General features: G+C 49.2%; 2 protein-coding genes and 1 pseudogene across 2 annotated transcripts; all 3 read right to left on the reverse strand.

Annotated features, from left to right (window-relative positions):
• Positions 1 to 288: 288 nt before the first annotated feature.
• Positions 289 to 1,347, reverse strand: LOC121774370. The gene has a single exon (XM_042171260.1). It carries the CDS (start codon positions 1,345 to 1,347, stop codon positions 289 to 291), a length of 1,059 nt encoding a protein of 352 aa, XP_042027194.1.
• A 19,602-nt stretch (positions 1,348 to 20,949) lies between these two features.
• LOC121774372 lies at positions 20,950 to 22,611 on the reverse strand (annotated as a pseudogene).
• Positions 22,612 to 22,735: 124 nt separating this feature from the next.
• LOC121774373 lies at positions 22,736 to 23,389 on the reverse strand. Its single transcript, XM_042171261.1, has one exon. The coding sequence runs from the start codon at positions 23,387 to 23,389 to the stop codon at positions 22,736 to 22,738; it is 654 nt and encodes a 217-aa protein (XP_042027195.1).
• Positions 23,390 to 26,605: the final 3,216 nt, after the last annotated feature.

Raw genomic sequence — 26,605 nt, forward strand, 5'->3', positions numbered from 1 at the left:
TGTTATAGTTGGAGGAATACAAGGATGGCGTGCTGGCGCTTGAAGAGGGTGAGCCGCGCCATGACCCGGCGGACATGTGCCGGCCCCCACATCTTACCATTGATGAATTTGGTGACTTGCTCGGCGTCTGTCTCGATCCATATCGGCAGCTCACAATCCCTCGCAAGCTCGAGTCCGTGGTGAGCGGCTATCAGTTCAGCCTCCAATGCTGAGTGTGCGTCGAGGGGGGTTGTAAAGGCCACGAGCAACTTCCCGGTCCAGTCACGTACCACACCTCCCCCTCCCGCTTTATCCAATGCTTCCGTGTACCCCATCCGTGTTGACTTTAACCCACGGCCTCTTGGGGGGGTGCCACTTAACCGGCATCACTAGGAGTCTCAGCCCCCTTGATGCGGGCAGTCTCGGTATACTCATTCCCAAACGCACCCCTTTCCAATGCTTCAACTTAATGGTCCCATTGGCTATGTTGTTGTGGATGTGCATTTGGACTTTCCACACCACGTTGTACGGTTTGAATTGGACATGCTCATGCCGGCTTCTATTTCGCTCCGTCCAAATGAACCACAAAATGAGGTACGGCATGACTCGGCAGAGGTGTTTTCTATCTTCTTGTTGCAACCGTTGCGACCAGACCTCTAGTCTATCCGGTATTGTGTCGTTTATCCGAAGGGGAGGTGCCGATCCCTCGAACCACCCGTTGAACTCTCGCCACAGGCTTGTTGCTCCCCGGCCTTGGATGAAGAGGTGCTGAAGGGATTCGATGTTCGGGTCCCTAGGGCAGCATTGACATTTTGAGGCCAAATCAATCATCCTCCATTGGAGCTTGGTATCGACCGGAATACGATTCGACAAAAGGCGCCAGTTAAAGATTGCAATTGAGTTGGTTAGGCCGGCCCTCCAGATGTCCTCGAGCCCCTGTATCCTCGGTCCATGTGTACGAATGGTGTCCCATGTTGTTGCTAACAAAAATTCACCGAGTCTAGAAAGGGCCCACCTCGGAGTATCCGGCTCCCCTGCAATGACCGGAGTATCAAGGATCTGAGATATTACCTGCTGTGGGAGTCCTACCTGGTCGTGGAGTTGTTGGAGCTTAGCTTCATTCCAAGCCCCCTCCATGAGAAAATCCTCGACCAAGGAAGTGTGGGCGCCCCTATCATCCAAACTTAGGGTCCTTAGGGCAGAGTTGCCCACCCAAATGTCATCCCAAAAGTAGATTTCTCCTTTGCCCACCACCCACCTAATATGAGGGATCGTCTGATGTCTCGCGCGCATGTGTCTTTTCCAAATTGGGTTGTTGTACCCGGAGGGGTTGGCCGCGAGGGGGGAGGTCTTTTTGCAATACTTCATCTTCATATATTTTGCCCAAAGCGAGCTTTGCTCTCGGAATCGCCACCATAACTTGACGTTGAAGGCTCGGAGTACTTCTTTGGATTTCCGAACACCGAGCCCCCCTTCGGAAGTCGGAAGGCAAATCTGAGCCCAGCCTATCCAGTGTGTTCTTTTCCTCTCACTTGTCGACCCGATCCAATTGCTTAAGAGCCCCGGAGGTTGGCTCGATGGCTTGGAAAATATGGAGTGGCACCGCTTCGAGCATACTCTTAATGAGGGTAAGCCTTCCTCCAAAAGAGAGATGCCGGTGTGTCCAGCCCGTGACTCTAGCGGCAATCTTTTCCCGCAAGAACATGAACATATCTGTACGCTTAACACCTCGATAAATAGGAACCCCAAGGTAAAGGAAAGGGAAGGTACCTCGAGAGAATCCACCTACGGACTGTATTAGGTCGGCGCACCTATCATGTTTCTCGGTGATGTAGAAATTGCTCTTTGCTAGATTGATCTGCTGTCCGGAGATTCCCGCGTACTCATCTAGACAAGCTCTGAGCAATCTTAGAGGTGCCTCCGCCGCTTGTGTGAAAATCACGATATCATCGGCATAGGCAAGGTGGCTTATCTCCATGCATCCTCGTGTGGCCTTAAAAGTCATCTCTTTCTTCCCCAAAATGAGTCTGTCCAAAGCCCTTGATAGATAATCCGTGGCAATCACAAACAAGGCGGGAGAAATTGGGTCGCCTTGTCTAAGGCCACGGGATGACTTGAAAAACCCAGATGGGATCCCATTGATTAGGACCGAGAACCAGCATGAGCCCACGCACCTTTCAATCATGGATGTCCACCGGGTCGGGAAGCCCATTCGGTCCAAAACCTTGATTAGAAGGGGCCACTGAACTCTGTCGTAGGCTTTAGCCATGTCAATCTTGACCGCATCATTGGGGGCCGGAGCACTTCTCGGTAGTTCGTGGAACATCTCTTGCTCCAAGAGTACGCTATCGTTTAGCAGCCTCCCTTTCACAAACCCGCTCTGATTTGGAGAGATAACCTGAGGGAAAAGGGGAGTTAGCCGTCTCGTGAGGATTTTGGTAATGATCTTGTTAGAGACATTGCACAGGCTGATGGGGCGATAGTCGCTCCACGAGTCCGGAGCGAGCTTCTTCGGGATGAGTACGATGCTCGTGGCCGTGATGCTTCGAGGGAGGAAGGCTCCCCCAAAAAAAATTGCTGGATTGCGACAACTACATCCACGCCAATCGTATCCCAGCATGGTTGATAAAAGGTGGCTGTGAAGCCATCCGGACCTGGGGCGCTATCTCCGGAGATGTCAAATACGGCTCTTTTCACTTCCTCCGCGTTTATAGGGTCCGGGAGAGCGTCCGCCTTGGGGGATGGTGGGAGGTGTTGTATCAAGCTCATGTCCGGCTCCAAGAGCGTGAGTGGGCCCGGGGCTAGGAGGTTTTGGAAGAACTCCACCGCCGAGTTCCTAATTTCCAAGTCATCCGAAATTTCTCTCCCCCCTACATTGATCTTGTGAATGCGCATCCGTAATCTCTTTTGTTTGACCCAACTCTAGTAGAATTTGGTATTCTTGTCGCCTTCCACTAGCCATCTTAGTGTCGCCTTTTGTCGCCAAAAATCCTCCTCCATCTGTTGACTTCGGACCTATTCTCTGGGGAAGGCCTCTCCTCAAAGTCCGCTTGGGCAGCCACGATTTTTTCCTCCAAGTCCTTAAGGTTGTCGTGGATGTTCCCGAAAACTACCTTATTCCACTCCTCAAGGGTTTTCTTTATTCGTGCAAGTTTGATCTGTAGATTGAGTAATCCCTCGGCCCACGTCGGTTGGCTCCAGTCTCCCCGAACTAGGTCCGCAAAACTATCATGCCTAATCCACATGTTTTGGAAGCGGAACGGGCTACCCCCGGAGTGGGTGCGTGGGGTTCTACACCGGGCCAGAACTGGGTCGTGATCCGAAGACACCCGTGGAAAATTAGTCACCCTAGTCGCTTCAAAGAACTGTGCCCATGGTTCATTCACAAGAATTCTATCTAGCCTCTCAAAAAGGCCGTTCTTGGCCCATGTGAAGTCCGAGCCATCAAAGCCCGGGTCCAGAACTCTGCAGTCTTCAATAGCTTCTGCAAAATACACCATATCGGCTTGTCGGTTAGTGTTACTTCCCACCCTATCACACGTCGAGAGAATGGTGTTGAAGTCTCCCCCAATCATCCAAAGTGTATCTTTGGTAGCCATTGAAATTTCCCTCATTTTGTCCCACAAAAGTACCCTCTCACCCGTTGTGCACTTTGCATAGACTGCCGAAATACATATGTGACCCGCGAGGCGAGGGAACTCAACATGACCGTGAAGGACCTGCTCCGTATCGCCCTCTTCAACAAATACCCATATCTTCCCATTTAGATTTGAGCCTTGGAAAACCAGCCCTAAGGTCTTGGAGAACTTCTCCGGGTTTGGCGCCGTGAGCAGCTCCATTATTGCAAGAAAATTGACATTATGAGTCTTAATTAATCTTTTTAAAACGTTTTGGGTGGGCGCATTCCCCCTAACGTTCCAAAACATGAGATTAAATGACATAATTAACAATGGAGGTTCGTACCCGGCGGGTGTGAAGGCCCCCCTTGAATTTTGGTGCATTGACGGTCTTGCGGGGCGTGGCTTGACTCGCCCTCCGTGATCAGCATGGTGGAGCCTTCGGCGTCGGTGTTCGGCTGCCGCTCGACCTCAATGCTCTCGATATCATCGAACTCATCTCCATCATAGGCTTCATTATTCATGTGTGAATAATATTGATTCGTGCTCATGTGACTTCCCCTCCCACGAGCCTCACGATTCTCCATCGAGGACGGTCGGGCCGAGCCCCCCGACCCTTGAATTACCGGGCCAGCCGACCCACTACGCCCATGCGTACCCTTGCCAGCCGCACTAGGAGAAACATCCCTCCGGGGATAGTGGAAAGGGAGGAATCCCGTTCGTTGCTTGGAGGGTGTCCTACCTTGTTTTCCTCCTTTCTCAAGTTGATCACCATCTTCCGGGTCGAAAGGTTCGTGGAGGTTGCCTAGAATGTCCGGCCCCATCCATTCGGCTTCCACGGCCTCGCTTACCCTCGAGCTTTTGTTGTGTTGCTCCCCCGAATTTTTTCCTCTTCTTTGAGCTCTCCATTCCCTTCCATTCAACAAGGGTTATGAGATATCTTGGGCCCCCTTGTTTTCCGTTCTCGAATTGCGGTTGCTTGGGAGGAATGGTGTTGTAGTTTTTCTTGATCGGCCTTTCCGTCTTGCCTACCGCGTAACACACGTCACTTTTGTCTCCAACGTGTTTGCACTCCCGGCAATAGAATGGGATCTTGTCCCATTTAACTTGTTGCACCGTCTCACGGCCACCAATGTCTAAGATGATCTCCTCGATGGGTGGCTTCGATATGTCTATCTCGACGCAGATGCGGGCAAAGGACAGCCTAGATTTGTTTGCCGTGGCCCGGCCGATTTGGATCGGAGTGCCCAATAGTTTACCAATGGCGTAGAGCGTCGTTGATCAAAAAGGTGTATAGGAAGCCCAATTAAGTTGCACCATATTGCCGCAATCGGAGATTCACAGTAGGCGTCAAAGTCCGGAGACCACTTGAAGACTCTCACGGGATGACGATCAACAAACCAAATAGGCGTTCCTTTCGGGCTACCAAGAATCTTTGCATAGTCGGCGATGTCCTCACATTGAATAAGAATATGTTTAGCATTAAGATACTTCCAAGTAAAACCTCAGCACAATTTAATATTTTCGATCGCCTTTTGAATTTGATGTGAGGCCGGGATAGAATGAGAGAACTTACCGACGATGGCGTGTCCAAGGCTTGTAGCCAATTTTTGAATATCCGCGCCCGAGAAGAAGATAGCCGGGACACCATTGGAGGTTGTTGCAAAACTGATATTTTGGATGGTCTCCGGGTCAAAAGCTTGTGGGCCATCGGTTCGTGGCGTTTCTCGGACCATGTCTGCCATAGAGATTGGCTAGACGGGTTGTCGCACGGCGGGGTCAATGCCGGCTTGATGGATGCTCCATGCACTTCCTTCTTTGGGCGAAGTCTCGCTCTCGGCTCTTCCTTGTTGGCCTCGGCGCATGTCACCCTCGGCGCTCGGGGTATTGACTCCTTTCGTCGTCCGCACCAACGTGTCGGTCTTAATGGCCCCAAGGTCTTCGGCATTTGCCCGAGGCCATGTCCGAGCCGCCCCGATACTTGGCTGGCCGGCTTCGAAGGTGTCCCGAATCTTCCGGGTTCTCCCACGCTCGAGAGGTGGGAAATCCTCGATGGGGGGATTATAGGGAACCATCACGACGTCCGAGACTTGTTCGTTTGGCGACATGAGAAGGCCACCTCTGATGGAGACACACCCAAGCTGATCTACAAGGATAAGAAGATGGATCCATTGATCATTCCAAGTGGGCCAATTACAAGAGCTAGAGCTAAGAAGATAAAGGAGTCCATGTTGCTTTTAGTTGTTGAAATAAAAGCCCAATTACAAGACCATTCTACATTGGGCCAAGTGGTGAATATTATTCAAGTTTGTAGGCAGCCCAAGGCTTGAAGTTTGGAGTCACTACATATCACATTTTGGAGGCCCAAATTGATGATACATGATGCATTTTCGTCCAAGTTGGAGCAGCTAAAATGAAGGGTCTATTTTAGTTACATTTTATGTTAAATAAGTGACTTTAGATATCCTAGAGTTACACCAAAGGTTTAGGAGTTACTTTTCTTTTATTATGAGTCTTTTTAAGTGTCTTAAGTTGTACTAATGATGTGAGACTTTCAAGAGTCCATTCTAGCCTATAAATAGGCTTGTAAGCATGTCATTTGGAGAGACCATTGATCAAAATACGAAAATAGACTTTGTCTTGTGAGTTGAAATTCTCTTTGTAGAGTTTTTCACTTGTTTGGAACTTATCAAGATACTTTGAGCAAGTTCTTGTGGCGTTCAATCATACCGAGGTTCTTGGCTGATCATATAGCCAATGGGTTGAGGTTTTCAAAGCTCTGGAAGTGGATCAAACCAGATTATCAACCAAGGGAGTCCGCTGCCAAACCTTATACGTGGGGTTTTTGGATCAATATATCCAACGGGTCCGTCGTATCCCAATCTATATCATTTGGTATCACGAGCCAACTGGTATTGATCTATCCTTAGCTTTATCTTACATTATTTATCTTTCATATCCTTGAAAAAAAAACTGAAAAAAAACCGAAAAAAAAACCGAAAAAAAGAAAAAAATACGAAATACATATTTCACCTCATATTTTCTTGACCATTTCCTTTCATCTTTCATTCAAGGGCTGAAGTTTGGTTGGTCGTTATTAGTTCTTGTTTGTTCTTGATTTGATTTTTACTTGTGTTATCTTTGCAAAAGGCTTGAGTGGTGAGATTATTTGAGGGGAGGTAAAAGCCAACGAGTGATATACACGATTGTTTTGTGAGGTTTATTTTTGTGTGATACACGAGTGAACTGTGACGATGGATTCTACTGATGAAAATCAAATTGATCCTACGTTGCAAGCCATGCAACAACATTTTACATGGAAATATATTAATGCTAAGCATATATTTGTTCAATTCGAGGATATGGCGGATTATGCCCGATTTCTTAGTGGTCCGAAAGGGACGCCGGTGTGGTTTATTGATCGGCATCCCATGAGGGTTTTCAAGTGGTCCCCGGATTTTGATGCGTATTGTGAGTCCCCGATCGCGGCAGTTTGGTGCAACATCATTGGCCTCCCAATCCACCTTTTTGATCACGCCGCCCTCTTTGCAATCGGTAAATTGCTTGGAACCCCGATACAAGTGGATCGTGCTACGGCCAACAAGTCGAGACTTTCGTTTGCTCGCATTTTCATTGAGATTGACATCACGAAGCCACCTCCCGAGGAGTTCATCCTAGATATTTGTGGACGTGAGACGGTGCTAAAAGTGAAATGGGACAAGATCCCGGCATATTGCATGGAATGTAGGCATGTAGGACACAAAAGTGAGGTGTGTTACGCAGCGGGCAATGGTGAGCGTCCCCTGAAGAGGAACTACAATAATGTAACACCGAGACAGCCACACCATGAGAGTCAAGGGGGAAGGGACAAAACGGAACAACCAAAGGAAATGGCTAGCACTAACGAGTGGAAACATCAAAAGAAAAACAAAGGGTCGAAGGGGCAGCCAACGGCCGGATCCTCGGCTAATGGCTCCGAGCCGAGGGAGTGGTCGGTTCCGGACATCATGGGCGAAGTGCATGGAAACTTTGACCTGGCTCCGGTTGTACGCGTCCATGAAGGTGGTGAGAGTTCCTATGGCCGAGAAACCTTCGTTAAAACCGTCGGAGTGCTTGCTAGCTCTACCCATCGTGGTGGTGAATTCCATGGAGCCACGAACGGGTACACACCCTCACGACGAGGAGCGTTCACTTGTTGGAGAGGGGGCGCACGGGGAGCGGCAAGGGGCCGAGGGTCTCAAGCAGCCCGAAACGTCCTAAGCTCCAATCAATACTATTCTCTCATGGAGAATGAAGACTTCTTAGAAGATGATGATGAACTGGAGGGGGAGGGAGATAAAGAGGGGATTCCCCGAACCATCCCTTTTGCCGATGGGGAAGATCCCATGCTCATGCATGAGGAGGAATGCCTAGGAGAGGACCGACTACGAATGGTGGAATTTCAGGGGGACCTCTCATGGTCACCGAGTAAGATACTTCCCCATTAATCATGTCTGTCAACTTTATGTTTTGGAACGTTAGGGGAGTTGCTAACGAGCCTACCCAAAATGTTCTTAAAAGATTAATTAAGACTCATAATATTCACTTTCTTGCAATAAAGGAGCCGCTCACAAGCCCTAACCCGGAGAAGTTCTCAAAGGCTTTGGGGCTGGCTTTCCAAGGCTCGAATAGAAATGGGAAGATCTGGGTGTTTGTTGAGGAAGGGGCCAGCTTCGCGGCCGAGAGAGATACGGATCAGGCCCTATCCGGCCGCTTTGGATCTCCTCGCCTTGCTAGCTACTTGTGTGTCTCAGCGATTTACGCAAAATGCACGAGGACCGAACGACTTCATTTATGGGATGAATTGAGGGAGTGCTCTATACTTTTGGAGGGTACACCCTGGATGATTGGAGGGGACTTCAATACCATTCTCCATCCGCGAGACAGAGTAGGGAGTGACACAAACCGCCAAGCTGAAATGGTGGACTTTGAGGAGGCCATTGAGGACTGCAGGATACTAGACCCGGGATATGATGGGTCGGAGTTCACGTGGGCCAAGAATGGCCTTTTTAAAAGATTGGATAGAATCCTTGTGAATGAACGATGGGCACAAACTTTGGAATCTACTCGGGTGACGAACCTGCCCCGGATTGCCTCGGACCACGGGCCTGTATTGGTAAGATGCAAAGTGACAAGCAACAACAGCGGGGGTAGGCCATTCAGGTTCCAAAACATGTGGGTTAGGCACGAGGGATTTGAGGACCTTGTTCGGGGAGATTGGAGCCAACCGACGGAGTCCGAAGGCCTCCTCAATTTCCAAATCAAACTTGCTCGACTAAAGAGAATCCTAAAGGTGTGGAACAAGGAGACCTTTGGGAACATCTATAACAACCTCAGGGATATGGAGGTGAAAATCGCACTGGCCCAAAGCGATTTCAAAGAAAGGTCAACCCCGGAGAACAGGACAGAAATCAATAGATGCATTGCCGAGTACATTCAACTCCTTAAAATGGAGGAGGACTTCTGGCGACAAAAGGCTACCCTAAGATGGCTAGGGGAGGGCGACAAGAATACTAAATTCTACCAAAGTTGGGTCAAACAAAAAAGGATCCGCATGTGCATCCACAAGATCAATGTGGGCGGTCGGGAGATCTCGGACGAAATGGAGATTAGAAGTTCGGCGGTGGAGTTCTTCCAAGATCTCCTGGCCCCGGGGCCCCTCACTTTGTCCGTGCCAGACCTTGATTTGATCCATCAACTCCCACCCTTGGATGAAGTGGCTGCTCTTCCCGACCCCCCATCCGCAGAGGAAGTTAAAAAGGCTGTTTTTGACATCTCCGGGGATAGTGCCCCAGGGCCGGATGGTTTCATGGCCTTGTTTTACCAGGCCTGTTGGGCGACGGTTGGGCCGGACGTGGTGGCGGCTATTGGCCAATTCTTCGGGGGTGCCTACCTCCGACGTAGCGTCACGGCCACAAACATTGTCCTCATCCCAAAAAAGCTTGTGCCGGAGTCGTGGAGCGACTACCGCCCCATTAGCCTGTGCAACGTCATCAATAAGATTATCACAAAGATAATGTCGAAGAGAATGACTTCGCTCATCCCTATGGTTATCTCACCAAACCAGAGTGGATTTGTGAAGGGACGGCTCCTCAATGATAATGTCCTTTTGGCACAGGAGATGTTCCATGAGCTCTCGAGATGTGCGCCGGCCCCTAATGTCACGGTAAAAATCGATATGGCTAAGGCCTACGACCGAGTACAATGGCCCTTCCTTTTGAAAGTGCTACACCGGATGGGTTTCCCGGCCCCGTGGGTCTCTTTGATTGAGAGATGTGTGGGCTCGTGTTGGTTCGCGGTGCTGGTCAATGGCGCCCCCTCCGGGTTCTTTAAGTCCACCCGCGGCCTCAGACAGGGAGATCCAATATCTCCGACACTTTTCGTAATTGCAGCTGAGTACCTCTCGAGAAAATTAGACAAGCTCATTTTGGGAAAGAAAGAGATGACTTTTAGAGCTACTCGCCACTGCATGGAAATAAGCCACCTCGCCTACGCCGATGACATTGTGATATTCACACAAGCAGCGGAGGGACCTCTTAGGCGGCTGCGGACTTGCTTGGAGACATATGCTGGGGTTTCCGGGCAGCAGATTAACTTGGCAAAAAGCAACTTCTACATTGCCGAACAACATGAAGGGTGCGCCAACATTATACAAAATGAAGGAGGCTTCGCAAGAGGTACTTTCCCATTTTTGTACCTTGGAGTTCCTATTTATCGTGGTGTCAAACGTACAGATATGTTTATAATCCTTCGGGAAAAGATTGCTGCACGAATCTCGGGGTGGGCTCATGGACACCTCTCCTTTGGAGGTAGGCTTACACTTCTCCAAAGCACACTTGAAGCGGTGCCGCTGCACATTTTCCAGGCCATTGAACCAACATCCGGGGCCCTTAAGCAATTGGATTAGCAGATGGCCCGATTCTTCTGGGGATCGTCAACAGAGAGAAAAAAGACACATTGGATTGGGTGGGATCAGATCTGCCTCCCCACCCCTGAAGGGGGTCTCGGCATTCGTAAAACCAAAGAAGTCCTCCGGGCCTTCAGTATCAAACTTTGGTGGAGGTTCCGGGAGCAAAATTCACTTTGGGCTAGATACATGAAGGCCAAGTATTGTCATAAAAACTTCCCCCTTTGCGACCTCCCCTTCGGGGAGAAGTAGCCCGACATGGAAGCGGCTAATGAAAGTGAGAAATCAAGCAAATCCGCACATTAGATGGGTGATCGGTCAGGGCGATGCCTACTTTTGGGATGACATTTGGCTTGGTGAATCTCCCCTTCGCGAGATCTGCCTTGACGATAGGGGCGCCTCATCGGCCAAGGTCTCGGACTACATTGGGGGTGGAATTTGGGATGAGGCTAAGTTATGTCAACTTCACAACCAGGCTGGAATGCCACAAGAGGTTATCACACAAATCCTCCATACCCTAATCGTCGCGGGAGAACCGGACGTCCCTCGATGGAAGCTTTCTCGGCTCGGGGAGTTCTCGCTCACTACGACCTGGGAGACTATTCGTACGCAAAGGCCGAGAATCCAAGGCCTCGACGACATTTGGAGGGCTGGCCTTACAAAATCTATTGCAATCTTCAATTGGCGATTATTGTCAAACAGGATACCGGTTGACTCCAAGCTCCAATGGAGGAAGATTGAGCTTGCGTCGAAGTGCCAATGCTGGCTTGCGTCGAAGTGCCAATGCTGCCCACGGAGGCCTAACACCGAGTCCCTTCAACATCTCTTCATCCGAGGGTGGGGAGCAGCATGTGTCTGGAGGGAGTTCGACGGTTCGTTCGAAGGCTCGGCCCCATCTCTTAGGGTGAATGACACCATCCCGGACAGGTTGCAAGTGTGGTCGGCTAGGACCCAACAGCATGATAGGAGACACCTTAGTCGAGTCATTCCTTACCTCATTCTGTGGTTCCTTTGGGCGGAGAGGAATAGGAGTCGACATGAGCAAATTCAGTTCAAACCGTACAACGTTGTTTGGCAGGTTCACATGTTCATCCACAACAACATGACCAATGGTCACATCAAGCCGAAGCATTGGAAGGGAGTGAAACTCGGAATGAGCCCTCCGAATCACCCCGAGACAAGGGGGCCGAGACCGTTAGTTATGCCGGTTAAGTGGCACCCCCCGGAACGCACATGGATCAAGCTTATCACGAATGGGGCGTTCTTTGAGGCAACAAACAAGGGTGGCGGAGGGGGTCTTGTTCGGGACCACAATGGGAAATTACTTGCAGCATTTGCAACCCCCCTCGTCGTTCAATCGGCTCTTGAGGCCGAGCTCATGGCCATACACTATGGGTTGGAGGTAGCGAAGGCGTTCAACCTACCCATATGGATTGAATCAGATGCGGAACAAGCTATTAAGTTGCTCAATGGCACGACTTGGGGCCCGTCACAAGTTCGCCGCGTCATGGCCCTTTTGCATGGCTTCAAACGTGGACATATTTTCCGGGCCACCTTCATTCATAGGGAGTGCAACAAAGCGGCTGATTTGCTCGCCAAAATGGGAGTGGAACAAGATAATTTCCAACAAATGTCCCCACAAAATGTTCCAAGAAGTATTAGAGCCATCATCCGGATGGACGAAATGGGAGTCCCCAATCTTCGGGTGAGAGATGATGAACGAGAGTAGCACGAGGCACGGAAAGTGGTCACCGATCTTGCTTTGTACCGGACGCCGTAGAGTATGTGGGTGTCGGTCCATCCCCGGATTGACCCCTATTTACTCTTGTGGTGTTTTTGTAATAGGGTGTGGTGTAAATTGTTTTTGTCACTCTAGCTTTAGAAAGATTGGTCCTCTTGTAATCAAGTAATGGCTTTTTATTGATATATAGGGATGAGGAACCCACGAACCCTCCACCGTGAAGGTGTTTGATTAAAAAAAAACATTTTAGAAGGCTTGGACGTGTTCTGGAAAGTGTTTCAGAGCGCTTGGAGAGGCTGGAACTTCAAGCAAATGCAAACAATAACGAGGAAGAAGAGAGTGGATGAGAGGATAATGCTTCACATAGGCATCGAAATGAGAGGCATGGAAACGGTAGAAGAGGGCGTACAAATGAAGTTGATGGTGATTTTGAGAAGCATCAAACTGAAGATCCCAACATTCCAAGGAAGGAGTGACCCCGAAGCTTATTTGGAGTGGGAGAGAAAGGTGGATCTCATCTTTGAATGTCACAACTATTCCGAGGAGAAAAAGGTTAGGCTTGCTGCTATTGAATTCACTGACTATGCTATAGATTGGTGGGATCAATTAACAACTAGTACAAGGCGATATGGAGGAAGACCAATTTGGACTTGGGAAGAAATGAAAGGCATTATGCGTAAGAGATTTGTACCTTCTCATTATTTTCGTGAATTGTATCAAAAATTACAATCTATGAAACAAGGTACTAAATCTGTTGATGAGTACTACAAAGAGATGGAGATTGCTATGATTAGGGCAAATGTTGAAGAAGATAGAGAAGCAACCATGACTCGATTCTTATGTGGGCTGAATAGGGAGATTGCAAACATTGTGGAGCTTCAACACTATGTGGAGTTGGAGGACATGGTTCATATGGCCATGAAGGTGGAGGGACAATTGAAGAAGAAGGGAACAATCAAAAAGAATTTTTCAACAAGTTCTCATTCTTCAAGGACAAAAGAGTGAACTTCATCCAAATCCAATTTTGGGGTAGCTTCTAAACCCCAAAATGAAACGTCGACATCCAAGTCCATAGAATTTGAGAAGGGTAAAGGTATTTCTACTTCTACTTCTACTCGAAATAGAGATATCAAATGTTTTTGTTGTCAAGGTGTTGGACACATTGCATCTCAATGTCCAAACAAAAGGGTGATGATTTTGAAGCCAAATGGAGAGATAGAATCTGAAAGTGAACGTGAAGATGATGACGATGATGGAGGATAAGCAATTGGAGGAGATTGGACCAGAACATGGAGAACTTTTGGTGGTTCGAAGGGCTCTAAACATGCAAAACAGAAACGATGATCAACAAAGGGAGAACATCTTCCACACAAATGTTGCAAGTTCTGAAATGGTGGAAAAGTTGAGCTTAACAACGGAAAAACATCCTAATCCATACAAGCTACAATGGCTTAATGAATGTGGAGAAATTCGAGTGACTAAGCGAGTTCTAATTTCGTTTTCAATTGGCAATTATAAAGATGATGTTCTTTGTGATGTTGTGCCAATGCATGCAAGTCACATTCTTTGGGGGAGGCCATGGCAGTTTGATCGTAGGGTGATTTATGATGGATTTCACAACCACTACACCTTCAAGCACAACAAGTCTATTATGCTCATCTCATTGACACCTCAACAAGTTCAAGAGGACCAACAGAAATTGTCACAAGCAAGGAGAGCTCGTGAGGTTGAGAGAAAAAAAGTGAGGGCATTGAAAAAGAGTCGAGAGAAAAGTAAGAATGAGAGAAAAAAAGGTGAGGGCATTGAAAAAGAGTCAAGTGAAAAGAGTCCGAATGAAAAAAAAAAAATTTATGTGGGAGCAAAAGAAATAAAGAGTGCAATAGTTGAAAAAGAGAGTGTTTTCATCTTAGTGTACAAACAATCTTTGTTTACCACTAACGAATTAACCACTTCTTTGCCAAGTACTTTTGTCTCTCTTTTACAGGAATTCGAAGATATTTTTCCAGTGGAAGAATCAAGTGGATTACCTCCATTAAGAGGTATTGAACACCAAATTGACCTTGTTCCCGGGGCAGTTCTACCAAACCGACCAGCCTATAGAGCCAATCCCGAAGAGACTAAGGAAATTCAAAGGCAAGTGCAAGAGTGGTTGGACAAATGAAAAATTCATGAGAGGAGTTATTTTAACCGCCGACTTCTAGAGAGAGACGCTCTTCCTTCTCTCTAGCAATCCCCCCACCTTGATTCATCCCGCCGCCCCCACACCTACACGACCAGCCGCCGCAACCCACTCCACGCCGCCCTCCACATCCCTCCTCTAACCCCTCACAACCCGTCGCACACAACCCTTCGGCCACCGCACCAATCCTCCCAATCCCGACGAGTCGTTATCCTTGCTCGACTTTATCATCCCCAACACACAACCTTGGCCGCCGAACCAACCTTGAGCTCCCACGCCCAGCCACGAGGTGAGCGTCTTGACCGGCCATTCCGGACCCACCTCCAAACCCCGCCCCGGCACCTCCGGACCCCGAGGAGGCTAGATCTATCCCGGACCAACTCATGGTCTTCCATTCTAGTGAGGACCAAACACCGAAGATCTCAGCCAAAGAAATGAAAATGCCAAGCAAGAAGAATAAGATAACGGCTAGGAAGAGCACGCCGGCACCCCTCACCAAAGGCCATGGCCGGAAAAGATTCGTATCCTCCCCTAGGACAAACAACTCATGAAGAAGCTCGACTTTGGAGAGGGCACCTCCGAGCTAGAGATCTCCGGCTCATCCTCCGCCCTTGACAGCCCTAAATGCAAGGTAACACTTTTCCCGCCTTACTCCATGGATAACAAAGAAGCACAAGCTATGGAATCTCACCCTAAGGACCTTACCGACGAGGATGGAACCCACCCATATGGAGATGGTGGTATATGGAAAAGCTCCGGCCGCCGACGCCGCACCACCGTCCGACCTTGAACCTGTCATGGGTGAGAAGACCGTTGGAAGTGAGGAAGATGGGCCCCTAGGCGTATCTCATGAGGATTTGGACGTTGCATGTGTGACAAAAAGTACATTGGGGAGTGAGATACTCAACTTACCCGAAATGGGAACAAATTGCCTTTTGGAAAGCGCTTTTGTCCCTTACCAAAAACGGGAGTCACATGTGGAGCCTTGCTCACCCCCACCAATGCAGCAAGTAGAGCCAAAAAGAATGGAGATCCTCCAAATCATTGACTGGACCATGGCGGAGGTGCTTGATACGACGGCGGCGCAACCCCTCCTCGCCGGATCCTCGCCGGCCAAGGTCGATATGCCAAGAGTCAACCTTGTTAAAAATGGGAAAGACAAAGGTACCGAAACATGTATGCCTTGCACTGAGATTGGCCCATCCTTGGAAGATTTTCCACCTCTAGAAAAGGGTAGGACCCGGAAAATCCGAGCATCATTCGGATCCGGAGCAACCCTAACGAAGCCGGGTTGGCCAACGACCAAGCCAACCCAAAACTCCCTCCGAGACTTGACCACACCCTCGGCCTCGGGCATGCATGCGAAGGACCCGGCGAGGACCGAGATGGAGATGGGAACGCCCCGGCCTCCCGATGAAGCCATGAACGAGAAGGATTCGACCAAAGGACCACATACCGAAACAAACCTTCGGGCTAAATCTAAAGACAACCGGACACACAACCCTTTGGGAGATGACACCGAGCCAAACGTGAGGAACCCAAACAAGAAGAAATCCATGGCCGACATGGTGAGGGGGGCATCGTCAAGTGGCGCGCACCCCCTCTCGCACTACCCAGTGTATGCGAGGAAGGTGATCATCGCACTGTGGGGCCTTCCCCCTTCGCATCCATATCTTCGTACGTTGGGGATGGTGGCTCGGTGGTTGGGTGTGATGATTTTCTTCTTTCCCCATCCCCGAGCTCAAGCCCCATATTTTGTGTTCCGGGGCGCACTCCCCTCCCTTCTTGCGAGTCACCCATAATATCCGGCCCCTCCCAACTCGTGTCGGCGGCATCTACTCCAAATGAGTTGTTGCTTGTGCGATCACCCACCTTTCCTTTTTTCTTCCCTTGACGTCTCCATTCATTGGGGTTGGGGTCGTTTGTCTTCGTGTCATGTGTCCCTTGGTCCTCGGGATGTGGCTGTTTTGGTGGGACGGTGTTGTAGTTTCTCTAAGCCGGCCGTTCCCTTTTGCCCGTGGCGTAACACACGTTGCTCGCATGGCCTACATGTTTGCATTCTTGACAATAAGATGGGAGCTTATCCCATCATACTTGCTGCACCGTCTCTCGGCCACAAATGTCTAGAATGATCTCCTCGGGAGGCGGCCTTGTGATATCTATCTCCACGCATAGTCGAGCGAAGGATAGCCTTGTCTTGTTGGTCGTAGCTCGATCGACTTGAATAGGGGTGCCAAGTAGTTTGCCGATGGCGAATAGGGCCGAATGATCGAACAAGTGAATTGGGAGACCGATTAGATTGCACCAAATTGCCGCAATTGGGGACTCACAGTATGCATCGAACTCCGGGGACCATTTAAACACTCTCATTGGGTGACGATCGACGAGCCATACGGGGTTCCCTTTGGCCCACCGAGGAGACGGGCATAGTCCGCAATGTCCTCGCATTGGATGAGAATATGTTTTGCGTTAATATACTTCCAATTATATCCACAACGAAACTTAATGCTATCAAGAGTCTTTTGAATTTGACGCCCCGTGGAATGGAATGAGAGAACTTACCCTCTATGGCGTGGCCGATGCTTGCCGCCAACTTTTGTTTCTCCGCCCCGGAGAAGTAGATGGTCTGGATGCCGTTTGATTGGGACACGAATCCAATATTTTGAATCTTTTCCGGCTCAAAGACTTGCAGACGGCTAGGATCAGGAGTGAGTTTTAGCATGTCCGCCATCGTTATCGGCTTACCACCATGTCCCGAAGGCATCGAATCGTCTGTGGCCTTGTTCGTGTCGGCCGGGTCCGAGCTGGTCCCCTTCCCTGAATTGTGTTGGTTTCAGTGCGACCACTCCGTGTGCAGCGGCTTGGGAAGGATAGTTGGGCCCGACTCCGTAACCCTCGGGATGGCCACCTCGCCGATCGATTCTCTGAAGACTAGAGGTTGGCTTCCCTTTAGGTTCGCTCCATGGTGCACCGAGCTACCCCACTTCGGCCTCGTCCCGGCCAGGCCCCCCTCTCGGCTCGGCATTCCACTCTCAAAGGAGTCCCGAATTTGTTCGTCCTCTCTCAAGCGGGGGGAATTCCTCAAGTGAGACGATGGGGGTTGTTGGGGGCAAAGACCTTGCTGGCTCGGTCCACGGCTTCTGGTTGGTGCACATCTCGATGAGCATGTGCTCGGTCGCCGGTGGTCCGGCAGGAAGTAGGGGTTGAGCGGCTAGTGTGTCGAGATTCTCCGCCGAGTCCAAGGCTTCAAGGTGGATGATTTCACTCGTTTTTGGATGTATTAGGGCCTCAACGGCTAGGGGAACACGTGAGCCCTCCTTGCGGTAAGGCACCAAAGCACTTTGTAAAAGTGGTTTTGTCCCTAACACCATTTCGGGTAAGTTGACCGCTCCTTCTCCCAAGACTCCAAAAGCATTGGCTGCCGCGAGTACTTGTTGTCAGCCGTGGTGGGGGAGCTTGCCTTGTACCTCGCCGTCGTCCGGCCCGCCACTGGCCACTTGACCGGAGATCTGGTCGGAATTTTGTGTTTTTTTGGATTGGGTTTATAAACCTTGTGGGCCTTATCTTCGGCTTGGGGTGGTGGTAATGCGCCTTCAGAGCACTTCGCCTCTTCCGTGTCGTGGTGGGATGTCGCCGAGAAGATGGGGCCTTTGCATTTTGGACTAACGACCGGCGAGCTACATTCGGCCCCAAAATTAATCTTTTTTCGAAGTTGTTTATCTTCCGGCATGGGTGAAGGTACAAACCTTTTCCGACCGTTGCCTTTCGTGGGAGGTGCTGGGGTACTTTTCCTCGCCTTCACCTTCAATCTTATTGTTTATCTCATTGATTTCTTGGAGGAAAGCCTTGTAGAGGACTCTTCCTCCGACTTAAACGTCATTTGTTGGTCCGAGAGGGTGACCGGTAACTCGGGATCCGGTGGGTTTTTCTTGCTAGCGACCCACCATGGCGTGGAAAATCGGTCGGAGCTAGTGGCGGGAGGCCCACTAGCAGCAAGAGCGTTGGGGAGGTGGGTGGAACGGGTATGACGGCGTACACGCCGGAGAGATGGGTGGGGCGGGTGTGATTCGAGTGGAAAAGGAGGTGCCGGCGGAGGACGGATGCACGAGGTCGTGGGGAGGTGATGGAAGATGGATGGAGATGACACAAACGTGAGGCGGTATGGGAGGGATTGTTAGGGAGAAGAAGCGATCATTTTGGTTGATATAACATCATAGAAATCGTCATAGGATGTGCAATTGTACTTGCCAGACCACATTAAAAGGTTTGAAAGTTACCTGCTCATGACGGCTTCGATTTCGCTCCACCCAAATAAACCAGAAGATGAGGTACGACATGGCTCAACAGATGTGTTTCTTATCATTTTTTTTTTTTTTTTTTTTTTTTTTTATTGAATACCATTACGGTGGAGGGTTCGTGGGTCCCTCATCCCTATATTTCATCAGAAATATTGTACAATGCAAGGCTACACCCAAAAGTGATGTACCGAGATAGACAAATTCGGAGTAGTATGCGGTCCGGTTCCACAAGCCCGGGCCTGGACCTCATCATACTCCCTTTCTTATCATGTTGATGGATTCTTTTCGACCACACTGCTAGCCTTTCTGGGATTGTATCATTAATTCGGAGGGGTGGGGAGGAATCGAACCATCCATCAAACTCCCTCCAAATGCTGGTTGCTCCTCGGCCTTGAATGAAAAGGTGTTGGAGAGATTCGATATTAGGTCTTTGGGGGCAGCATTGGCATTTGGATGCCATCTCGATCCTTCTCCATTAGAGCTTAGTGTCGACCGGGATCCTGTTCGACAAAAGCCTCCAATTGAAAATAGCAATAGAATTGGTGAGTTTCCCATGTCGACCAGGGATGATCGGCCTTTGAGATCGAATAGTTTCCCATGTCGTGGCAAGCGAGAAATCGCCTAGCCGAGAGAGATTCCACCTCGGCGTCTCTGGCTCCCCCCGGAACAATTGGGGTATCAAGTATTTGTGTGATTGCCTGGTACGGGAGACCGGATTGGTCGTGGAGCAGTTGTAGTTTGGCCTCGTCCCATGCCCTTCCCCGAATGAAATCCGAGACCAAGGTAACTGGGGCTCCCCTATCATCAATGCATAATTCCCTGAGGGCATCATCCCCCAGCCAAATGTCGTCTCAGAAGAAGATCTCACCTTGTCCCACCACCCATCTAATATGTGGGTGTGCTTGAGCCCGCACTTTCAAGAGCCTCTTCCACGTTGGGCTGTTCCTTCCCGAGGGTTTAGCCGGAAGGGGGGAGGCATTAGTGCAGTATTTGGCCTTCATGTACTTTGCCTAAAGGGAGCTTTATTCACAAAAACTCCACCACAGTTTAATATTAAAGGCTCGGAGCACCTCCGTGGATTTGCGGACGCCAAGTCCCCCTTTCTCGGTCGGGAGACATATCTGGTCCCATCCGATCCAGTGTTTCCTTCTCTTCTCATTCGTTGCACCCCAGAAGAAACGAGCCAATTGTTGATCCAGTTGTTTGAGGGCATCGGCTGTTGGTTCAATGTCTTGGAAGATGTGGAGTGGCATCGCTTCAAGAGTACTTTTAATAAGGGTAAGCCTTCCTCCAAACGAGAGATGACGGTGTGCCCACCCTGAGATCCTTGCAGCGATCTTTTCCCGGAGAAACATAAACATATCTGTGCGCTTGATTCCACGGTAGATGGGAACCCCCAAGTATAGGAAAGCGAAATTACCTCGCGAGAAGCCTCCTTCAGCCTGGATTAAGGTTGCACATCCTTCATGTCTTTCAGCAATGTAGAAATTGCTCTTGGCAAGGTTGATTTGCTGCCCCGAAATCTCCGCATATTCATCAAGGCATGCTCTGAGCCTACGAAGGGGAGACGTGCCCGCTTGAGTAAATATGAAGATATCGTCGGCATAGGCCAGGTGGCTGATCTCCATGCATCGTCGGGTAGCCCTATATGTCATTTCTTTTTGCCCCAGGTTGAGCTTAACAAGCGATCTTGAAAGGTTGTCCGCAGCAATCATAAACAGGGCTGGGGAGATGGGGTCACCTTGCCTTAATCCCCTCGTCGACTTGAAGAATCCCGAAGGGCCCCATTAACGAGGACCGAGAACCAACAGGATCCCATGCATCTTTCAACCATAGCGATCCAGGACTCCGAGAAGCCCATGCGGCGTAGGACCTTAAGAAGAAAAGACCATTGAACGCGGTCGTAGGCCTTAGCCATGTCAATCTTGACCGCCACATTCGGGGCTGAGGAACATCTCGAGAGTTCATGAAACATTTTTTTTAACCTCAAACGAATTGTATTAATAATTCTACCTGCGATGTTAAGAGATTAGACAATGAATGCCCAATAGTGCCAACACTGAAACAGCTTCATGGTCTTTCAGCATAGGAAACAATGCAGTTAGATTTAAGATTCTAATAACCATTTTTACTGCACACCCGCAAGTGACATCTAAATTTATTTCCCAGTTTCAGATGAGGTTTTTAAATCATCTCTTCCGCTTGAGCGACTTCAGTTGATTCAGAATGTACGCAATGACTTCCTTTAGGGTCGCCTTCCTGTTTTCTTTGAAGATCCACAACTCTGGAACCACAGCACCCACTCGGGTTGTATTCTTGGATTTCCTTCAAGGCTGTAGCAACTGCATTATAGATTTCTTCGCCCCATTCTTCTTGAAGTTCTACTAGCAATTCGTCGTCTTCTTTCAGCACATGCTGAGCATTCCCCTTGCTATCTTCAACAACTCGGAAAGGGTGCCATTCAGGATTTTTTAGCTTTTCTTGCAACAAGGAGCAAAGTTCGACAGCCTTGATATCTGCTTCTTCCGGTGGGTATCTTTGCTTGCATGCATTTTTGAAGCCTTTCTCATCAAGTTCACCCACTCTTTTTATCCCTATATTAACACGGTTGCTGCTCAGCATATCAGTTAAACCCGCAATTAATTCCTTGCGAGCCTCTTGCAGCTCGTCATTGCTTTGGCGCTCTTTCGCAAGTAATTGCTGGTTTAGATCTTCTAGACCATCCAAATTCTCTTTCTTCTCGTGCAGCAGCTCATTCATCTGATTTATCTTCTGCTGAACAGCTGCATCATCATCACCTCCCATGTGTTTCATTACCTCTAACTTCCCTTTAAGTTCTTCAATTTCCATTTCAAGCTTTTGTTTCTCATCTAAATTTCTTTCTAACTCAAGAAATTTTTTCAGCGCCTCTTCCTTCTCTCTTTTTTGTTCTTCAACCAGCCTCAGCATATTCTCGTCAGTTTTCCTTTGCTCCTCAGAAGCAATTGAAGCGCACTGTTTCTCATGTCATTCTTTTTCTTCTCTTCTTCAAGTTTTTGTCTCTCACGCTCAGTTAATGCCTCGCGGCTATTCAGCTCTTTGCTCCAGGAATCAAGCCTCTTCTTTTTACTCTCCAATTCTATGTTCAACATTTCTTGTTCATCCAAAACCCTCTTTATGTGTTCACGAGCAATGCGTTGAAGTTTTCTAGTTTCTTCATAGAAGGATCGGTGAAGCTCATCTTTTTCTTCAAGCATCCTACTCAATGACAATGTCTTATCATTGTACTTGGTTTGCAACTGATCCAAATTTTCATTCTTTAAATCAATTTCATTGACCAGATTGCCAACAATTTGGTCCCTATCCTTAGTAGCTTCTTGCACTAGGTCAGCGATCGTTTTCAGTTCCCCTTTCTTTCGAAGATAGTCTCCAACAGGACCTCCTGAATTATAATCTTCTTCCCGCGCAAACCAGCCATACAGATTATTACCTGGAGAAGTTCTTCGATCATCCCATCCTTTCTTGCTTCGACCATTAGCTTCAAAGGACTTCTCAAATTCCATTGCGTTCTTGAATCCGAACCAATCATGATCAAATCTAAGAACGGCTTGTGCATTGCGTTGATGGTCATCCCAGAACATCTCAATTTGGAGAGGCTTGTATCTGGAGAATTTCTTTAACCAGTAAGCACCGCGATCAGCAGAACCACTACTCTTTGTCAAACACCTTCACGGTGGAGGGTTCGTGGGTCCCTCATCCCTATATATCAAACTGATCAAATTACAAAGCAAGGCAACACCCAAGAGTGGTGTGCCTAGACGAAACAAGGGAGAAGTATGCGGTCCGATCACATACGGTCCGGACCTCACCATACTCCCTTCAAAATACAATTGAGCTAACACTACAAAATGGGGCATGCCATTCCACTTCCTTGTATCTCTAGCTTCATACACCAATTTATGGTGGATCATATAAAGAGGACTGTTGGGGCGGTTCCTAGTCTTCTTCTTGAATGCGGAGGTTGGGAACTCCCATCTCATCCAGCCGGGCCATGGCTTTAAGATGTCTCGGTAGAGAGCAGCCATTCATGCGTTGGAAGTCAACTCCATTTAGGCCCATTTTTGCGAGGTACGTTGGTTTGTTCCCCTCCCGGTGGATGAACGAGGCACGGATGGTGAAATTACACTTATGATTGGCCAGAAGTGCCATAATCCGACAAAGATGGGCCGGACCCCAGTCTGGCCCATTGAGTAGCCTGACGGTTTGAGCTGCATCCGATTCAACCCAAATTGTGAGTCTAAATTCCGAGGCAATAACTAGGCCATGGTGGATAACCAAGTGCTCCGCTTCAAAGGCCGAGTGAGCTTCGAGTGGGGTGGCGAAGGCTGCAAGTACCTTACCCGCATGGTCTTGGACAATCCTCCCTCCACCCGCTTTACTTGTCTCTTCAAAGAAAGCCCCATTCGTGTTGAGTTTGACCCAAGGCTCATCCGGGGGAATCCACTTAATCGGCATCACGAGTGGCCGAGACCTCCTGATACCCGCATGGCTCGGGAAAGCGATACGCATCTGTACTCCCTTCCGGTGTTTTGGCTTCATTCTACCATTGGCCAAACTATTCTGGACAAACATCTGCACCTGCCAAACCATGTTATAAGCCTTCAATTGCACCGACTGGTGTCGACTCCTATTCTGTTCCGCCTAGAGGAACCATAGGACAAGGTATGGCATGGCTCGGGACAGGTGCCTCTTCCCCGGCTGTTGGGCTCATCGTGCCCATACTCCGATCCTCTCTAGGATAGTATCATTGATTCGGAGAGGGGGAACGAACTCGCGAACCAAGAGTCGAATTCCCTCCAAAATTTTGTAGCTCCCTCGCCTTGGATGAATAGGTGTTGTAAGGACTCGACGCCTGGCCTATGAGGGCAGCATTGGCATTTGGATGCCAACTCCAATTTCCGCCATTGGAGTTTGGTATCCACCGGGATACGATTGGAGAGGAGTCTCCAGGTGAAAACAGATATGGATGAGGTTAGGCCCGCCTTCCACACACCAGCTAGACCCTGGATAATCGGCCCTCGGCTCCGGATAGTCTCATACGTTGTCGCTAGTGAGAAGTCTCCCGAGCGAGATAGTTTCCATCTCGGTATGTCCGGTCTCCTAGGGATAATCGGCATGGCAAGGATTTTTGAGATAGTCCAAAGTGGCAGTCCGCCTTGCTCATGTAGGACCTGGAGTCTCGCCTCATCCCAAGCCCCGTCCTTGATAAAATCAGCTACAAGAGAGTAAGGGGTCTCCCCTGTCATCAAGACAAGCATCCCTGATGGCCGTATTATTAAACCAGATGTCATCCCAGAAGTAGATCCTTCCGAGCCCCACCAGCCACCGGATGTGTGGTTGTGCCTGGGCCCGGACCTTCAGAAGTCTCTTCCATGCGGTGCTATTCCTGCTCGAGGGTCGTGCGGCGAGGGGGGAAACCTTATCACAATATTTGGCCATCATAAACTTGGCCCACAGAGAATTTTGCTCTCGAAATCTCCACCACAATTTGTGGTTAAAGGCACGTAGCACTTCCTTAAACTTCCGAACACCAAGGCCTCTCTCATCAGTAGCTCGGCACACCTGGTCCCATCCGATCCAGTGTGCCATTTTCTTCTCGGCGGTAGAGCCCCAAAAGAATCGAGCTATTTGTTGATCAAATTGCTTAAGAGCACCAGCCGTTGGTTCAATGGCCTGAAAGATATGGATCGGTACTGCCTCGAGGGTGCTTTTAATGAGAGTTAGGCGCCCCCCTAATGATAGGTGTCTGTGGGCCCATCCCGAGAACATAAACATATCTGTACGTTTTACACCAAGATAGAGAGGGTCTCCCAAGTAAAGGAAAGGGAAAGTACCTCGGGAAAAGCCTCCTTCCCTCTGTATTGCATTCGCCCATCCTTCATGTTTTTCGGCAATATAGAAATTGCTCTTGGCAAGATTAATTTTCTGCCCCGACACTTCCGCGCAGCTATCAAGTCAGACTCTTAGCCTCCTCAGAGGATTCGCAGCCGCTTGCGTAAAAATGATGATATCGTCGGCATACGCGAGGTGGCTGATCTCCATACATCGACGAGTAGCCTTGAAGGTCATTTCCTTCTGCCCCAATATAATTTTATCAAGGGCTCTCGAGAGGTAGTCCGCAGCAATCACAAACAGAGCCAGGGAGATGGGGTCTCCCTGTCGCAGTCCCCGTGAGGATTTCAAAAAGCCCGCCGGGGCACCATTAACTAGCACTGAAAACCAGCATGAACTAATGTATCTCTCAACCAACGAAACCCAAGCATTCGGAAACCCCATCCTAATAAGAACCCCATCTCTATCTTAATCGCAACATTTGGGGCTGGGGAGCATCTAGCTAACTCATGGAACATTTCTTGCGCGAGGAGCACATTGTCGTTGAGGAGTCTCCCTTTCACAAAACCGCTTTGGTTCGGGGAAATAACCTGCGGCAGAAACGATGTTTTTTTTAATCTAAACATCATCACGGTGGAAGGTTCGTGGGTCCCTCATCCCTATATTGCAAAACAATAGAGTTACAATCGGGGTTACAAGAGGCCCTATCAACCAATATCTAGGTACACAAAATAATTTACAAAAAACACTAGAGCAATTACACTACGAGAGTAGGTGGGGGACATGCTAAGGAAGGCTCGACCCCTGCGAACTCTCAAGCGTCCGATAAGATCAGGGTTGGTGGTGCCTCACACGAGCCGAGCTCTACTCTTGGTCATCATCTCTAATGCAGATGTTGGGGGTGCCCATCTCATCCAAACGGACAATGGCCTTTAGTATTCTTGGGGCAGATTGGGGAGTCAATCGAAGGTAGGAGGGTTTTTCCAAGCCCATTTTGGCTAGCAAGTCCGCGGCCTTGTTCCCTTCTCGATGAAGGAATGTAGTTCTGACAGTCTGTTGTTGCTTGATGATGGCCAATCGTGCCATGATTCGGCGAGTGTGGGCCGGCCCCCATGAAGGTCCATTGACAAGCATAGTGGCTTGTTCGGCATCGGACTCAAGCCATATGCCCTGCTCGTATTCTTTGGCCAAGGTAAGCCCGAAGTTGCGGCAGAAACGGCGTTAACCTTTTAACAAGAATTTTTGTGATCACCTTGTTAAGGACGTTACACAGGCTGATGGGCCGGTAGTCCCCCCATGTGTTAGGGGCTGGCTTTTTGGGGATGAGTACGATACTCATGGCCGTGATGGTTCGGGGGAGGTACGCCCCGAGGAAGAATTGTTTGATTGCCACCTCCACGTCCAGCCCTACGGTATCCCAGCACGTTTGAAAGAATGTGGCCGTGAAGCCATCCGGCCCTGGCGATCTGTTTCCCGAGATATCAAAGACGGCCCGTTTAATTTCTTCCGAACCCGGGGCCTTGGGGAGATCCTCCAGTTGCTCCGAAGGGGGCAGGTGGTGCAGGAGATCAAGGTCCGGGTCGGCTAGTTCCGGAGAGTCGGGCGCAAGAAGATCTTGGAAAAAGTTGACCGCCGAGTTTCTAATCTCCGTTTCGTCCGAAATCTCTTGGCCATTCACCTCAATCCTATGAATTCTCAACATGGTCCTCTTTTGCTTGACCCAGCTTTGGTAGAACCTAGTGTTGTTGTCTCCTTCCACGAGCCATTTCAGGGCTGCTTTCTGTCGCCAGAAATCTTCCTCCATCTTAAGGGATAGGATGTAGTTAGCAATGGGCTTGTTGATCTCTGTTCTATTACCTGGCGAAGGGTCCTCTTCAAAATTGGCTTGGGCAACGGCAATGCCTTCTACAAGATTTCTGAGGTTAATGTGAACGTTCCCAAACACCTCCTTGTTCCACACTTTGAGGGCCTTTT

The sequence above is a fragment of the Salvia splendens genome, chromosome 17, assembly GCF_004379255.2.
Source record: "Salvia splendens isolate huo1 chromosome 17, SspV2, whole genome shotgun sequence".
Lineage (NCBI taxonomy): Eukaryota > Viridiplantae > Streptophyta > Magnoliopsida > Lamiales > Lamiaceae > Salvia > Salvia splendens.